Raw genomic sequence first — 18,431 nt, 5'->3', positions numbered from 1 at the left:
TTCCATGTCTCCATGCCAGGTCCCACGTGCAAGGTTTCTTCATGCTTTAATCTTAGTTCACCCAGTTTAGTTTATTGTTTAGTTTCACCTTTGCCTTGTTTTTTGTACTTCTTTGCCAGCCTTAATAAACGGCTCATTTTTTGTTATTCCACATCATGTTTCACATTCTGTTTTGGTCTGCATTTGAGTCCTTTTTCGCAATACATACAGTCTGCCTCAGCCAGACTGTGACAGAGGAATTGGAAGTCAGGAGTGGCAGAGAGTATGAGGATAGTAGTGAGGTGTGGAGTAAGAGTGACTTGTTTAGGGGGGGTTTGGGGGTGGGATTACATCAGGTATTCGCTTTGAGCCCCTTAACTATCTGTGGTTAGAATCATAACCTATGGCAAGCCAAAAGCTGATCCTATTCTTTTGCTTTTATTAAAAATGTTTTTTGAATTTCTGCCAGTGAGGAAACAAGGAAAACACTCTTCTAACTGACACAGATCACAATCTATTTTTTTTAAAAACAAACTACATTTTCTTTTTTTTTTCAAAATATAAGAGTAGAGTAAGGTTAGTTATCATCTTTGATGACCTCAAAGAGTTAATAAGTGCGTTGTTTAAAATCCCTTTCTTGAAACAAATAGAATGTGGTCTGTTATGAAAAGAGAGACACATGAATGGAAGTAAAAGAATAATACGTAAGTAAAAAGTGTCCATACAGGGTTGGAATGCAGCACAGTGAAGAATTCAGGGCTGGTGAGGAACTTGGCGCTAGGGGACTGAAGCAGCAGGGTTAGGCGAGACCTGGGACTGGACTGTGGCAAATTGCTGTCCCTACGTAGCTCTGCAAAATATACCAGAATCGTCAAAATAAAAAAAAGAAAATCACAGGGGAAGAACATGGATCAGGATTTTGTGCCGTGTAGAAGGGGCTACCTGGGAATGAGGGCTGCATATCAGTCTCATCAGCTGAGAGCTCATTGGGTAGCTGCTCTTCTGGTCTACTGTCATTGGTCATTGTCCTACGTATACTTTGATACCTGCAAATTTATGTGTACAGTAACAATTAATGATAATGTTACTAAAAACAAAAAAATGGGTAGTGGCAAATTCATCTCCATATTTAACTGAAACTTTGGACGAAGATCTAGTTTGCAAATCTTCATGTATATATGTTTGTTTTCTGACCTGCGATTTAGCTGTTCCATCTGCTGTATGGAGTTAGACCTCTGAAGAGTTTGTGGGGCTGGGGGTGCGGTTGGACGTTGCCATGTTGTTGTTCTGTTCACGTGGTCCACATAAAAGATGCGACCATGGCTGTCTATGCGAGCCTCCCAATCTGGATCACACACAGTGCAACAGAAGAACACATATAGTAGTTGTTTTTCATGTAAGAATATAGAGGTTTCTAAACTAAGGTTTTATTAACAAAATGATACAGTAGATTATATATAATTATAATCATGTATGTATATATATATATATATATATACATACACATACATATATACATAACTGAATGTCTGGCTTATGGGTTTATTACAAATTACAATGCCTGTCTAGCATTTAAAGATAGGGTTGCAAATTCCAATTCGATAGCAAATTCCACATCTGAAAAATAGTAACACAAATTTGTCTCAACTTGTCTATTCATACATACATGTAATTGGAAAGGCCTATTACAGTATTTTCCGCACTATAAGGTGCACTTAAAATCCTTTAATTTTCTCAAAAATCAACAGTGAGCCTTATGTATGAATTCTGGTTGTGCTTACTGACCTCGAACCGATTTTATGTGGCACACGGCGCTCAAATATCTGTCAAAAAATGTTTTAGTGGACTTCTGGTGTCATTGTGGCGAAAGTAGCAGCATAAACAGGAGCTCCTGCATCGATAGCTAAAATAATCCGCAATTCAAGAATATAATCCATTAAAAGTGACTTTCCCCTCAAGAATAATGAGCGGAGATAAAAAAAAAAAGAAGAAGGGACGAGCCCCAGGCCGAAGCTTAGAAACGCGACTTGAGAGGAAGACATACGAAACACGCTCCGAGCAGGAGGGCGAGAAGATGGCGGAGGAGGCCTCAACATCAGCGTTAGGCTCCCTCAGACAGGTGGTGAGTGAAGTAGTGGCGGAGGGCATGCAAGACCTTAAGGCAGAGATGAAGAAGGAGCTATCGCTCATGAGAACAAGTTTGAAAGAGGACATGAAAGCCCAAATGAGCGAGTTAACACACGAGATAAACCAACAGGTTACCGCCGCCACAAGCAGGATTGAGGAGGTGGGGAAACATCTGGAAGAAATGGAAAGAAACATGGTAGGGAAGGAGAAATGGGACATTGGAGCGAGGGATGCCATTGTTCAGCTGCTGGATAAGCAGAGGCAGCTCCAAGAGAAGGATACGGATTTGGAGGGGCGCTCACACCGTAATAACATACGGATATATGGCATCCCTGAGAACATAGAAGGCACCTCCATGCTAAGGTATGTGGAAAGCATGATGATGTCGGAGTTGGGGGACGGTGTGGACTTGGGCAGCGAGAAGAACCTAGGGATAGAGAGAGCTCACCGGCCGCTGGGAGCGCAGCCGCCGCCGGGGGCGCCCCCCCGATCAACGGTGGTGCGCTTCTTAAAGTTCAATATTAAAGAACAAATCCTACGCGCTGCATGGAAGAAGCCTGTATATATAAAGGAGAAGGGGATTTTCTTTGATCACGACTATGCCGAAAACATACAAATGAAGAGAAAAGAGTATGGCCCGGTTAAAAAAGTACTTACAGAAAACGCCATCCGGTTCCAGACCCCGCTTGCCAAAACGCGGGTTCATTTTGACTCGGGAATGGTCCTATACAATAGCGCGGAGGAAGCTGCGGCGGATCTAAGAAGACGCGGATACACGGTGGGACCGGTGGCCACAAGAAAGCCCAAAGGCATTATGGCGGAGATGATCAGCAGTATGCTACCGACGAGCGTGGTTGGGCCGCGTCGTGCCGGGAATACAGCTGATCTACGCGGGAGCGCACGGGAAAAGCTGAAGGTTTTCCAGCGCACGGAGGACGTCGGTATGGAGGAGTAACACCCACTGCCCCGCCCACCCCGTTTCGCTGTTAAGATGAACATGGAACGACAGGTGCACTGGGCTGCTGATATAGGGGTATATGGTTGGATGGCCTCCTCCCCTGGCCGTGATGGAACTTGGGACGTCGATCCCCCTTTGATCATGGAGTGGTGAGGGTCCGATGCAGGTGACTCACATGTTTTTTGTTTTTGTTTTTTAGTTTCCCTTTTTCTTTTAAAATAGGAAACGAGAGGGGCCCCACACTGTGGCATTTCCCCCCAGACTGAGAGGAGAGAAAAAAACCTCTCTCATGGAAGACCTGGTTTGTTTGGTTAAGACAAGTTCTGTCTTTGTTCATGTGTGTTTATTATGTGTTCTGAGGGCTGGGAGTATTGTTATGTTGGTGCAGGAAAATAAGTTGGAAATATATAGAATGTATGCGGTATTATAAGGTACTGTCTTTGAATGTAAATGGTATAAAGAATCCCATTAAGAGGAGTAAGATAGTTTCAAAGCTAAAAAGGGAACAAATTGATATTGTGTTTCTGCAAGAAATGCATCTATCAAAGGAGGAACACAAGAAGTGGAAGAGAATGGGGTTCAAAAATATTTATTATGCCTCACATAGATCTGGGAAAAAAAGAGGAGTGGCCATTCTGATACCGAACAAGGTTGGTTTTGAGTTTACGGGAGAACATAAAGATAAAGAGGGAAGATTTGTGTTGGTGAAAGGGAAAATGGAACAGGAAGATGTCACGCTGTGTAATATATATGCACCCCCTGGTAGTAGTACAGGGTTCTTTAAGGAGATATTCAGTCTTAATGCCGCAGAAAGTGTTGGAACATGTATATGTGCGGGAGATTTCAATTTACTTCTCCATCCAAAATGGGATACAACTAGCCAAGACCGGAGGGGAACTAAATTAGAGAAACAAGTAAAAACAATGTTATCTGAGTTGGGGCTTATAGATATATGGAGATATTTACACAAAAATGAACGCAAATTTACATTTTATTCAGCGAGACATGATATGCACTCGAGGATTGATTATTTTTTTACTTTTAGTAAAGATCTCCACAGAGTGAAGGATTGTATAATAGGACAGAGAGATTTACCTGATCATTCGGGACTAACTATGAAGATTGGGTTTAAAGCTAGCCCCAGAAACACCTTATGGAGGCTTAACACAGGTCTATTAAATAATGACTCGTTTAAAAGAGAAATGGGACAGGAGTTAAAAACATATTTAGAACTCAATGACAATGGAACAGTTAATGCTACAATTTTATGGGATGCGGCTAAGGCATACCTTAGGGGTAAAATTATTGCAAAATGTGCAGTCCTAAAGAAGGTGAGAGCAAAGAAGCTGTCAGATTTGCAGGAAAATTTGGGAAAATTGGAACAACTGCACGCCGTTACAAGGTGCCCCCAGGTATTGGAGCAGATGAGGCCGGTTAAACAGGAGATCCATAAAATTTTAAGTGAGGAAATTGAAAAAAAATTAAAATATAATAGACAACGGTGTTATGAGGCAGGACCCAAAGCTGCTAGGCTATTATCATGGAGACTCAGATGGCAACAACAGGAGAACACTATTCATAAAGTTCGAAATTTAAAAACAAATAAGATAACTAATAAACTCGAAGAAATTCAGAGAGCATTTGAAGAATATTACGCTGAGCTATACACACAACCGGATAAAGCAGATGAGCATAAGATTCAGAATTTCTTATCCAGCTTAGATCTACCATTTATAGGTAAGCAGCAGAATGAAAAACTCATCAGAGAAATATCAGCAGAAGAAATTAACATTGGGATCTCAAAACTCAAGACTTTCAAAGCTCCAGGATGTGATGGATTCCCACCAGAGTGGTATAGGCAGATGAAGGAACCCTTAATCCCACTATTAAAGGCCTCTTTCAATTACACTCTGAGTGGGGGGGCGCTCCCACCATCGTGGTGGGAGGCATATATCTCTGTCATACCAAAAGCAGGGAAGGATAAAACTGACCCCAGAGGTTATAGACCTATTAGCGTGTTAAATATAGACTATAAACTATTTGCCGCGATTTTGGCTAAGAGGTTAAGTACATTGATGCCCACGCTGATTGAGGAGGATCAAACAGGCTTCATTGGTAACAGACAAACACACGATAATATCAGAAGGGCCATTCATATTATTGACCAGATACTTAAAGGGAAAACTGGAACAGTTCTCATTGGGCTTGATGCAGAAAAGGCATACAATACGGTCGGGTGGGAATTTCTGTTTCATGTGTTGAAGAGATTTGGGCTATGTGACAGGTTTATTCAATGTATAAGAATGATTTATATGTCTCCAACAGCGAGGATCAAAGTTAACGGCAGCCTCTCAAATCGGATAATACTACAACGTGGCTGTAGGCAGGGCTGCCCGTTGAGCCCGCTGCTCTTTATTCTTTTTTAACCCCTCAAGACAATTGGTAGCTAAATATAGATTCGGATGGCATCAATCTCAAATGGAGTACTTGGGGATCCTGCTGACAAAAGACCTTGCATTGTTATATGAAGTTAATTATAATCAGGTGAACAAGAAGATATATGAAGATCTGGAGAGGTGGGGTCTGCTCCACCTCGATCTGGGCAGCAGAGTTAGAGCGATAAAGATAAATATCCTCCCAAAGCTGCTATATTTGTTTGCAGCACTTCCAGTGGAGGTTCCAGCAAAACAATTTAGGGAGTGGGATATGCATTGCTCAAGATTCATATGGGGAAATAAAAGGCCGAGAGTGAGATATGCAACATTGCAGCTGCCTGGTGAGTGGGGGGGCATGGCCCTACCGTGCTTTGAGGATTACTATCTGGCAGCCCAGATCAGACCTCTAGTGTGCTGGTGTAACTCTAAGTATGAGGCAAAATGGAAGGACATTGAGCTTTCCTTGATGGATTTCCCAATACAGTCTGTTCTGGGGTCTCTTGAGAGTTTGCCACAGGCGTATCAGATGCAAAATTTCTGTGTAAGTTTTTCCCTGAAAAACTGGGCAGATGTGATTAAAATTTTTGGTCTTAATAGGGAAATAGGGTTGCTGGGATGGCCAGCGTATCTCCCACGCTTCCTTCCAGCATTGTTAGACCATAAATTTAGGGAGTGGTCCAGGCATGGAATCACTACAATCTGTATGATAGTTAAGCATGGGGAGGTGATAAATTTTGAGGACATGTGTCAGATTTACGAGATCAGCAGGGAAGATTTTTATCGTTACCTACAGGTTCGGAGCTTCTTCCAGAAGGAAGTTAGAATCCCTGATGCAGATGTTAGTGGGGTGATCCAAATATTTATGGATGCTTATGGTGAGAACATTATAAGAGGCACTATAGGCAAAGTGTATAGAAGTTTTATAGCTATGAAAAAGACCTCAACAAGATATGTCAGTCATCGATGGGAAAAAGAAGCAGGTATAACTATCTCAGAGGAAGATTGGTCGCAGATGTGGAAGAATGTGTTATCTACCACAAATTCTTTAACATGGCGAGATTTTGGATGGAAGAATTTAATTAGATTCTTCATCACACCAAAGCAGAAATCCAAAATAAGTGGTTCAGGCGCTTCGTGCTGGAGGGGGAGTGCGGGAGGGTCGCTGCAGGTTGCTTCCATGTCTTCTGGTCATGCCCTAAACTGAAGACCTTTTGGGAGGAGATTAAACAACTGGTGTTGGATGTGCTGGAAGTAACACTGGACTTCTCCTTTAGTACCATGTACCTTGAGAATATCCCTGAGGATATAAATAAAAGAGACTCATACTTACTGAAAATAATTATGGTTGCATGCAAAAAGGCAATTACTAAATGTTGGTTACAGACAAGCCCCCCCACACGGAAGCTGGTCATAGACATTATTAACACAATTCATCATATGGAACTGATTACCTTCTCACTGCGGCTGCAGAAGGAGAAAGGAGAGAGACTTTGGGAAAGATGGGATCGTTATACGTCAAGAGACTAGAATCTGATACCTCTGTGATGCAGAGGGACAGCTGCAAATTTGTTTGAATGGAACATGCACCTGTGTAATATGTAATATATGAAAGTAAAACGAGGCGATGTGTATTTTGGACTATGTGAACATATGTGAATGTGCTGGTTTCCCTTGCCCTCTTTAGTTCTGTATGTAAAATAAGATGAAAATCAATAAAGAGAAAGTATCTAAAAAAAATGTTTTAGTACGACTTTGGTAAGCTATGAAGCCGCACCGCTTGATGGATTGTCAGAGCATTACGGCTACCGTAATCAGGAGCCTCGCGGAATAATCTGGGTGCGCTTCAGGTCCCAAAGTCAAACGAACACTGCAGCATCACTGAGAGTTAAAAACTGTCTAAATTCTTTCATCTTTAATAAAATGATCAGCATTGCTGCTTTACCAGGTGTAACAATTAAGTTTAACATCCAGGCATCCATGAAAATAGAATTTATTACATTTAACTGAGTTAGAAGTTAGCAGGAAGTTAGCTCGCTAGTTTCCACCTAAACATGATATAGCATGTTCTGACTGAGAGATTTCTGAAAAATTAAGACGTACAGCTCTGCTATCACTTCCAATATAAATGAAGACAGAAAACTAAACAGCAGTGACGTTTGTAGGGTTACTGAAGTTGGGCTAGCTGGTATATAATGATGTACTACGTGATCGCTAGCTACACAGCTATGTTAGCATAACATAAACACAGTGAAGCTGGAGGATGAACGCTAACTTTTTTCCACTCGTTAACGTGAGGGTTCCCGATGGTTAGGGATAAATCACAATGCAGGATGCTGTAAACGGACCAAACTTCAGTCAGGAGAACAACTGACATAATCCATCCACAATACAAGGTTAGTCATTAATATATTGCAATAACATGGGAATAGAGCAGCTGCGAGAGAATTCAACATTAATGAATCAATGGTACGGAAGTGGAGGAAGCAAGAAGAATGGGTTGAGTAAAGTTTGACTGATCTGACTGTTTTGTTTCGCTTTATGCACCTTATAATCCAGTGCGCCTTATGGTCCGAAAAATACGGTATCTGAATTCCTTATGACAGCTCCTGTGCTATATCTTAATAGTTCCTCATACTGCTTTATCCAGAAGACTTTTAAGAACCCTAGTACCGTATGCATAAACCCTGACTGCTATACACAACCTTCAAACTTGAAGGTATCTGATAAAGGAAATATGTGTATCCGGTTTCTGTATTGCTGTGTATCCTGTATTGTGTACTTTAATGTTATTTAAAACATATACAGACATATACACACACACACTCACCAGGGGGCAGTGGTTCATCTACTCTCTGGTAGCGACTGATGTCATGGCGAACAGATGGCAGGGAGTGAACAGACTGGTGGCCATTGACCTGTGCTGTGGCACCTGGATAAAAACACATAAACAAGCACATAAAAAATTAAAGCATCAAAATGAATATAAGAAATCCAAAAAAGTACATTTTTTATAGTCATGGTTCATAACAGCTCTGCTATTTAATATAATCCAATAACATCAAAAGGTTAAATAAACACAGTTGTTCCCTTTAAAGCCATTTTTTATTTGTTTTGAATTAAGTGCCATTACAGTCTTGATGCATGCTCAATCATCCAGGTAAGTAAATCTCCAAAGGTTGACTCTGTTCATCTGGACGTTTTCAGTGGGAGAAACATTTCGTCACTCATCCAGGTGACTTCTTCAGTCTCAGCTGACTGCAGGTTTCCCCAATCTTATAAACAGGACATTTGCACTACAGTCTTTCATTAATACTTCCTGATCGCTCGGTTAGGATTTTTTAAACAAGGTTATTCATCTTGCGCTGGACTGGACCCCAAATGGCACAGCCATACCAGGCTTGGCACAGAGAAAAACCTATTGACACTTGAAGCACCCATCTGTAGGCAAAGAGCTGAAAGGGGGGTCGGGGGGTCACTGGTCACCAGTCTGCCCTCCTTTGTGTCTTTACAAATTTCCTGCGCATGAATCTCAGGATTTTGTTGAAATGTTTAATAAGCCTATCCATGCACTGCATGAAAAGTTTAATTTTTGTCAGTGAGCAACACTGTAAGCTGCTATGGAATTACGAGTTAATGACTCTATACAAAGATTTTGAAGCAATAGAAGAGAGCTTAGTGTGTAAATGAATAAATATCATGATAGTATGCAAGGGCCAACACAGACACACACACACACACAATTACACACACACAGAAACACAATTAAAGTAACACTGTGAAAACATCAGATCGCTACAAGAGAAAACATATTGGGTTCCGGTTGAGTGAACGCTGGCATGCCTGGCTGCTGCTGCTCACCGGTTACTGTTATTATTTTTATTATAATTTCTTCAGATGCTGACAACAATTTGAATCGAGTATCGAAGGCGCAACCCTGTTTTGACATGTTTCTGCAATATTTGCGGGTTTCTATTGCTTGCGCTGCAGCTGTCAGCTGTTTGTTCGGTCCTGAGAAGGGATATGTTACTGTTATTTTATCACTGCATTAGAATTATATAATAAGCGTTGCATTAAAGCATTTATTGAAGCTATTGACATTACATTAACGTTTGTATTACAGTGATTGTTATAACCTCATGTTAATCTTCTATTTACAGGTGTTAGTATAATCATATAATCTTTCATTGCAGGTGTAACCATGATCATCTTTATACATATTGCCGCTTGGTGCTTATTATGGAGTTGTGCTCAAGTCAGTAAGGGTTAAAAGCTACAGTCAGCGGGATGTCTGGCTGATCTATTGAGTGAAGTGACGTAGAGCGTAGAAGGCCGCACATGCTTACAAAACACATATACCATGTTATTCATCATGATCCTTTATTCATTTATATTCTTTTATTAAGCTTTGAGTAGTGGCATTTGATTAGAACATTTATTCAACAGATTACATGTATGGTTTCAGTTAGGTTATTGCACACATACTGAGTTGGCCTCTGTCCTTATAGACAGAGGGAATGCTGAGGTCGAGGCACACACGCACACACACAAGCAGTAGTTAAACTCATGTGTAGGTGAGAGTTCAAATATTTAAATAACAATCTGCAAAGCCTTGTAGCTGTTTGATTATGCTTGCAGGAGAGACTGTTTGTTCCAGGGGATAAGCAGAGTTAGAAGATTACCGGGAAGGATCTGGCCTCGGGAAGAAGAAGATGTTCTTTTAATGTGTTAAAAGTTGTCAACATTGATTGTATTGTACCTACTTTACGCATGAGGGGGCGTTCCAATACCCTGATTTTCATAAAAACTATTGTTGTGTGGTTTTCGGTGAGAGATCGATGCTGTCTGCATGCAGTGTTCATCTCCCACACGTGTGTTCATTAAAATCATCGTTTGACTTGACCCGGCCGGACCAGTGTTGTTATTTTGGTTTTCCTCCTGTATCCATCCCCAATATTTTGAACTCGTGACAGTCCCTACTTTCATCTGGCCTCTTCCAACCGTTTGTGTTCAGTGCTCGGCCCTGATTAAGATGTGGATCCACAGGCTGCTGGTGTGGTTCGTGCTCACCTGGGTTTTTTTATCCATCGTTCATCACCCGGCGTTCATCACTCTGCTACGGATCTTTTGTGGCTCCGTTTTTGCCTGGCTGTCTCTCCACCTGTGGCTCTTCACCTCTACCCAGACATCGCCTTCAAGCCCCACCGCAGGTACATCCACCGAGGGCTTCGGCGGAATTTCAACATGAATGACACTAACTCAATAGTGTCCATCTGGTCTAAAACTCGTCGTCCTCCCCGCAAGACTGACCGGGCTGTCGACCACAACGTGCTGGCCCACCTTGCTAGATCAACTAAGCCCACTGTCAGACATGGTAACTCCAGTATCAACTTCAGTCTATTAAACATCCGCTCTCTCACTGGTAAGGGACATCTCGTCCAGGATCTTCTCTCTGATCGTAAGTTGGACTTTCTTTGCCTGACTGAAACGTGGCAACAGCTTAATGATTTTGTTTCTCTCAATGACTCCACTCCATCTGAGTTTGTTTACATCTGTCAACCTTGTAACTCGGGGAGGGAAGGGGGTCTCGCGATAATTCACCAGAAGTACTGGAAAGTTCTCCCTGTCTCTGCCCCTCCCTCCCATTCATCTGAATAAATTGCATTACAGCTCCCTGGGCCTACCCCCACCATTATATGTACTGTTTATCGGCCACCTGAGCCAAATAAGGAGTTTTTAAATGAATTTTCTGCTCTGCTCAGTCATTTCTCTGTACTTTCTCCAAATCTGATAATTGCTGGTGACTTCAATATTGATATGGACAATGATAAAATCCCTCTTTCCAGAGATTTTACCTCCTGCCTGCAAAGTTGTGGGCTTCTACAGTACATAAGGTTTTCTACTCATACTAAGGGACATATCTTGGATTTGGTCTGTTGTTCTGGCATCACCCCTACCCATTGTAAAGCCACATTGTTTCCCCAGTCTGATCATATGTTTATTTCTTTTAATACAAACATAACCGCTTCCAAAACCTGTACTTCTCGTAATATCACTTTTAGGAAAATTTGTAATATTAACCCAGCTGTTTTTTCATCTGCCATCCATGACCTTCCATCTATTCACAGCTCCTCAACCCCTCATTAACTTGTTTTTCATTATAATGTCAACCTTCATAACCTTCTTAAAATATTTGCTCCCCTTAAACATTGAACTGTCTCATTTTCCCGTTCAGCACCATGGTTTACCCCCAACCTGCGTCATCTTAAAGCTAAAGGATGCCAACTCGAAGGTCTATTCAAGAAAACTGGACTTACTATACATAAAGAAATGTATAATGATCATGTTTTGTTCTATAAGGACTGCATTGTTTCAGCCAAATCCGCATACTACTCTGGTTTAATCAGTTCTAATGAAGGTAACTCCAGGTCTCTCTTTTCATTGTTCAGTAAAATTACAAAACCTCCGGACATATTCCCCTCCCACGTGTATTCTGCTGACTTTTGTAATTCTCTTATCTCTTTTTTTACTCGTAAAATCTCATCTACTGTCAACTTAACTCTGTAGGAGCTTCCGACGCTGAAGTAGACTTCCTGTTTCCCCCACTGTCTTCTTGTCAGTTATTTTCAAGCTTTACTCTTCCCTCCATAACTGATGTATCTAATCTTATTAAAAAACCTAAATCATCCACCTGTCAACTTGACCCTCTTCCCACTGTGTTAGTTAAAGCCTGTCTTCCCTCGTTAGCTCCTCTCATAACCAGTATTATCCATTCCTCCCTTAACACTGGAATCGTTCCTTCATCTGAAAAAGGCTTCTGTTATTCCAACTCTCAAAAAGCCTGATGCAGACCCCAATAACTTTGATAATCTCCGCCCTATATCAAATCTCCCCTTTATTTCAAAAATTCTTGAAAAAGTTGTCGCCTCCCAGCTTCACTTACACCTCAATAACCATAATCTCTATGAACAATTTCAATCTGGTTTCCACCCCAATCATAGCACAGAAACTGTTTTGTTAAGGATTACCAATGACCTTCTGATGGCAGCTGATTCTGGTCTCCTATCCATCCTCATTCTTCTTGATCTTAGTGCGGCATTTGATACCATTTCTCACAATATCCTCCTGAACCGGTTAGCATCCACTGGCATTAGTCATACCCCCCTTGCCTGGTTCACCTCATATCTCTCAGACCGCACTCAGTTTATCCAATTTAAATCCCATTCTTCAAGTCTCTATCCTGTTTCTGCTGGTGTGCCCCAGGGTTCAGTATTAGGGCCTCTTTTATTCATTATTTACATGCTCCCTCTTGGTCATATATTCCGAAAATATAATATAAATTTTCACTGTTATGCCGACGACACCCAGCTCTACATTTCTTCTAAACCCAATTCATCCCTCCCACCTACCTCCCTCTCAAACTATTGTCATGCAACAAGAGGAATCTAGGACCCACTCCACCAGTGCAGGCACTTAGAATGGTTCCAAGGATTTCTTGATGTCAAATGGCAGTTGGGGTTCCGTTGTCTGACTTTTAGAGGTCTGTGCGTCTCTCCATGGACATGCCTCCCCAAACCACCACTGACCCATCATCAAACTGATCATGCTGAACAATGCTACAGGCAGCATCATATTTGGAAATTATGTATCGGAATTTCAGGAGCGGGACCACGCCCATGGGCCCAGCTAGTGAAATATAAATATACTCCATGGCTTCTACTGAAGAGAGTCCAGTAGAGGACGCGGGCTCTCATGCCACCCTCATAAAGTCTGTTTCTGACATTCACACCAATGACTAGCTGGAAATCATTTTGTAGGGCTTTGGCAGTGCTCATCCTGTTCCTCCTAGCACAAAGGAGCAGACACTGGTATTGCCAATGGGTTAAGAACCTTATATTGGCCGGTTCAGCTCTCCTAGAGTAACCATCTCCTGGAATCACTTCCATGCTGTTGAGACCATGCTAGGAGCAAGCCTTCTGGCAATGGCATGTATTGATGTGCTATCCTGGACTGGATAGCAATTTAATACGTCCGTTTCTGTCAGTACGGAATTAACGTATTGATTTTATTTATTATTGGACTACCTTTGCAAAGTCTGTAGGGTTCAGATATCGTTTCATGCTTCTAATACTGACATTGACCCTAGCCAAATGCAAAACCAGTGAAAAAACAGTAAAAAAAAAATGAGGATGTGGGGAGGCAGATAATCGAAAAGTAGTCTGATGGTGTCGTACCCTTGTGGGGATCTTTTATGATTAGGACTGTTCTGCCCTGTGTTAGCCAGTCTGGATGAATACCTGCTGTTAGCAGCTCCCTTACTTGTCCTGCCAGGTCATTGAGTGCTGTTAGTTTAGAAATGCAGGTAGAGGCAGTAGAGGCAGCTTTCAATACGATACTCCCGGACAGACTAATAGTTAAACTGCTGGAAATCGGACTTCCTTCTACCACCTGCCGCTGGATCAGAGACTTCCTCTCAGACCGTGTACAGAGAGTTAGAGTGGGGCCTCATCTTTCCTCAGCCCTCAGCCTTAACACCGGCTCCCCACAAGGCTGTGTACTGAGTCCCCTACTGTACACTCTGTACACACATGACTGTGTTAGTACCCACCCAGACAACGCAGTCATCAAGTTTGCAGATGATACCACCGTGGTGGGGCTCATCTCAGGGGGAGATGAGTCGGCGTACAGAGCTGAAGTTCAGAGGCTGTCAGATTGGTGTGTAGATAACAACCTGGACCTCAATACCAACAAGACAAAAGAACTTGTTGTTGATTTCAGAAGGAGGAAGTCTGAGCTGCAGCCTGTCAGCATCAACGGGAGTGTGTGGAAAGGGTCTCCAGTTTCAAGTTTCTGGGTGTGCACATAGACACAGACCTCCAATGGAGCTCTAACACCTCTGCGGTTTTAAAGAAGGCCCAACAGCGCCTCCACTTTCTGAGAATCCTCAGAAAAATGGACCTGAAGAAGGAGCTGCTGACCGTCTTCTACCGCTGCTCCATTGAAAGTGTGCTGACATATTGCATCAGTGTGTGGTTCTCCAGCTGCACCGCAGCACACAGAAAGGCACTCCAGAGGGTCATCAACATGGCCCAAAAATCATTGGACATCCTCTTCCCTCCCTGAAGGACCTGTACAGCACTCGCTGTCTCAAGAGGGCACGCAGCATCCTACGGGACTGCACACACCCAGGACACCGGGTGTTTAAGCTGCTGCCGTCTGGCAGGAGGTTCAGGCTGCTGAGGTCCCGAACGAATAGACTCAAGGACAGCTTTTACAACAGGGCAATAGCCCTAGTCAATGCAAATAGCTAAACTTGACTGGCTACCTACCTGGACTTACCGTTAACAACGGTAAAACAGTAATAATAATAATAATATTTATATTTATAACAAGGTGCAATAATAATTAATGTGCAATAATAACAGTAATACAAATACACTTCTTCTTCTTCTTCTTTTTAACTAAGTTATTATACTGTGTTGTGTTGTTTGTGTTGCGTTGTGATGTGTCGTATCGTGTCATGTTGTGTTGTGTTACATGGTTGGTTGTTGCCGACGTAGGACAGTTTTCCAATTTCATTGTACTAGTGTACTATGTATGACTGTGCAATGACAATAAAGAGTTATTTTATCTTATCTTATCTTATCTTAGAGGGGCACTATTTGTATGTCACTATTGTGACCTTTCACTTTTGTGATAATTAGACCAATTAAAGATGACTTTTCTGGACATTTTGAATTAGGTCTGGTGGGACTGTCAACTCTGAAAGAGATTGAGAGAGTTACACTAAGATTTGAATTGTCCAATGAAGTGTTCATGACTTTATTGATATGTTAACTAATTGTCACCAGTGATTAAAACAGATGAGAGAGAGCATTAGAAAAGTGAATTAGGTATGGTAAAAAGATGAGTTTTGGTGCAGTTTTTGGTGCATAAATACTACATGCAATAGTGAGCAGACTGTTGTGTATTGAAATGTATAATATAATGCCCTGTATAATCATAATAGTAATGGGGGTAGCATGAGGATTGGGTTTTAATCATTATCTGGCTGGGGCCTGTATGGAGTGTGTATGTTTTCTTCATGGCTCCTCCCACAGTCCAAGCATACGCAGTAAGTGGAGTTAGTCTGTCTTCATGCATGCTCAATCATCCAGGTAAGGAAATCAGTTAGTCAGTGGTGCTGGTGTCAGTCATTCTGCAGATGTACTGTTTATAAGGTTGGGGAAACCTTCAGTCAGCTGAAACTGAAGAAGTCACTTGGATGAGTGACAAAATGTTTCTCCCACGAAAACACCACATCCAGATGAACAGAATCAACTTTTTGAGATTTGTGGGGTTAGGTTAACTGATGATTCTAAATTGTCCATAGGTGTGAATGTGGAACATGACTACGGATGATGTCTGTCTGTGTTGACCCTGCGACAGACTGGCGATCTGTCTTGGGTGTACCCCGCCCCTTATCCTATCACAGCTTGGATAGCCCTCCCATAGCCCCAAAGTTTGATAAGCGGAAAGAGAATGGATGGATGGATGCTTAATAATAATAATAAAAATAATAATAATAATAATGAGAAGAAAATATTTGTGTCTGGAGTTGAAATGGTCAAAAGAACACTTGGTTAAACTTTTGCTCAGTGCCTTGGATATGGGTTTTTACATATGGATTTGTTGATCTGGTTAGATGCGCAAAGGTTATGTTAACCCTTGTATGGTGTTCGGGTCTGTGAGACCCATGCCATTTAGAGGCCGTTGTCCCTTTAGGCAGTATATACCATCAAAACCTGCAAAATATGGTATAAGGATATGTACACTTGATTAGAACTGATTTTATTTTTTTTATAACATTTTATTGACAAAAAACGAGAAGCACAGTAATTCATAAATGTGATCGAACGAAGGTAAAAGGAAAAAATTAACCATGTTTGCTGTTCACATGGCTCGTAATTGGAATAAAGTAAACATCTGTTGAGTAATTTAACATACAGGGAGTGCAGAATTATTAGGCAAATGAGTATTTTGTCCACATCATCCTCTTCATGCATGTTGTCTCACTCCAAGCTGTATATGTTAGGATGCCTGGGTCGTTGACCCAGGGCTTTTGAGTTTATTATATTATTTATCATTTCTAGTCTTTGGGTTTCTTAGAGGTCTGTCTTATGGTTTATGTCTCTGTGTTCTATAGTTGCTCTGTCTCCCCTGTCGGCTGTATCCCCTTGTTAAGTTCGCGTCTCTGTGTCATGTTTCCTGTTTTACTTTGAAAGTCCGTGTTTCATGTTAGTGTATCTGGTTTTGCTTTCCTTGTCTCGTTAGTCCTGATTTGCCCCAGCTGTGTTTCCCTCCTGTTGCCCATTCCCTGATCGCTCCCTCTATGTATTTAAGCCCTGTGTTTCAGTTTGTCATTGTCGCGATCTACCGTTTACTATGCTGTGTGTTCTGTCTGCTTGCCTGAGTTTATTTTGAGTCCCAGTTTTGTTACCTTTTTTGAGTTCAGCATTAAAGCTGTTTTGAGTTCACGTCTGTCTCCGTAGTCTGCACTTTGGGTCCTCTTCCTGTCTGCACACAGCCTACACTTAACAGAAGATCGCGACCAGAACATGGACCCAGCAGCACTCGCCCCGTCTGATGAGCTCAGGGAGGATATAATTTATTCAGTGGAAAAATTATGTGACCTGTGGCTGAATCATCCAGGGGAGGAATTTCAGCGTGCTGTAGCGAACCGGCTACAGCGACTGGTTTCTGGTCTCCCCTGGCTTTTGGACTCACTTCACCCACTCATACAGGAGTTTTTCCTTAATGAGCTTCATCTGCATGCCCCTGTTGCTACCGCTCACCTACCCAACTCGGAGAAAGATGTGCTGCCCAGCCTGCCGGACTTGGAGTTGCCCAGCCCATTGGAGCCATCACCGAGGAGGAAACGGCGGCCGCGCCACCGGCGTGTCACCCCACAGCCGGACTTCGGGATGTCAAAACAGCCGGCTGTGGTGAGTGAAAAGGACACTTTTTCTGTTTCTTCAGGCCATGGGACTATTTATTCTGGGGCTATATTTTTTGCATCACCTGCCCAGCCTTTGTTCATCTCCGCTGGAGGGTCCGAGGGGCCCGTCCAGCCTTCTGTTCCCGCTGGAGGGGCCGAGGGGCCCGTCCAGCCACAGCAACCTGCCTCCGCTGGAGGGTCCGAGGGGCCCGTCCAGCCACAGCAACCTGCCTCCGCTGGAGGGTCCGAGGGGCCCGTCCAGTCTTCTGCCTCTGCTGGAGGGTCCAAGGGGCCCGTCCAGCCTTCTGCCTCCGCTGGAGGGTCCGAGGGGCCCGTCCAGCCTTCTGTTCCCGCTGGAGGGTCCGAGGGGCCCGTCCAGCCACAGCAACCTGCCTCCGCTGGAGGGTCCGAGGGGCCCGTCCAGCCTTCGTCGCCACCACCTGCGGCTCCCCCGCCGTCGCCTTCGTCGCCACCACCTCCGGTTCCCCCGCCGCCCACCCTGGTTGGGTTTTTTTTTGTTTTTTTTTTTTTTTTTGGTGTTTCGGTTTGGGCTGTCTGGGAGCCAGCCCTTTAGGGGGTACTGTTAGGATGCCTGGGTCGTTGACCCAGGGCTTTTGAGTTTATTATATTATTTATCATTTCTAGTCTTTGGGTTTCTTAGAGGTCTGTCTTATGGTTTATGTCTCTGTGTTCTATAGTTGCTCTGTCTCCCCTGTCGGCTGTATCCCCTTGTTAAGTTCGCGTCTCTGTGTCATGTTTCCTGTTTTACTTTGAAAGTCCGTGTTTCATGTTAGTGTATCTGGTTTTGCTTTCCTTGTCTCGTTAGTCCTGATTTGCCCCAGCTGTGTTTCCCTCCTGTTGCCCATTCCCTGATTGCTCCCTCTATGTATTTAAGCCCTGTGTTTCAGTTTGTCATTGTCGCGATCTACCGTTTACTATGCTGTGTGTTCTGTCTGCT

General features: G+C 42.8%; 1 protein-coding gene across 2 annotated transcripts in view; it reads right to left on the bottom strand.

Moving 5' to 3' along the window:
* hecw2b (HECT, C2 and WW domain containing E3 ubiquitin protein ligase 2b) overlaps positions 1–18,431 on the bottom strand; it is a 109,798-nt gene that overhangs the window by 35,767 nt on the left and 55,600 nt on the right. For both annotated transcript variants that reach the window (XM_039607450.1, XM_031752050.2), the window contains 4 exons: positions 8,327–8,428; positions 1,174–1,324; positions 922–1,025; positions 705–829 (listed from right to left, as the gene is read on the bottom strand). In XM_039607450.1, coding sequence (XP_039463384.1) covers positions 705–829; positions 922–1,025; positions 1,174–1,324; positions 8,327–8,428 — 482 coding nt within the window. The remainder of the gene's footprint in view (positions 1–704; positions 830–921; positions 1,026–1,173; positions 1,325–8,326; positions 8,429–18,431) is intronic.

The sequence above is a fragment of the Oreochromis aureus genome, linkage group 23 (genome assembly GCF_013358895.1).
Source record: "Oreochromis aureus strain Israel breed Guangdong linkage group 23, ZZ_aureus, whole genome shotgun sequence".
Classification (NCBI taxonomy): domain Eukaryota; kingdom Metazoa; phylum Chordata; class Actinopteri; order Cichliformes; family Cichlidae; genus Oreochromis; species Oreochromis aureus.
This window is presented reverse-complemented; position numbering and strand designations above follow the sequence as displayed.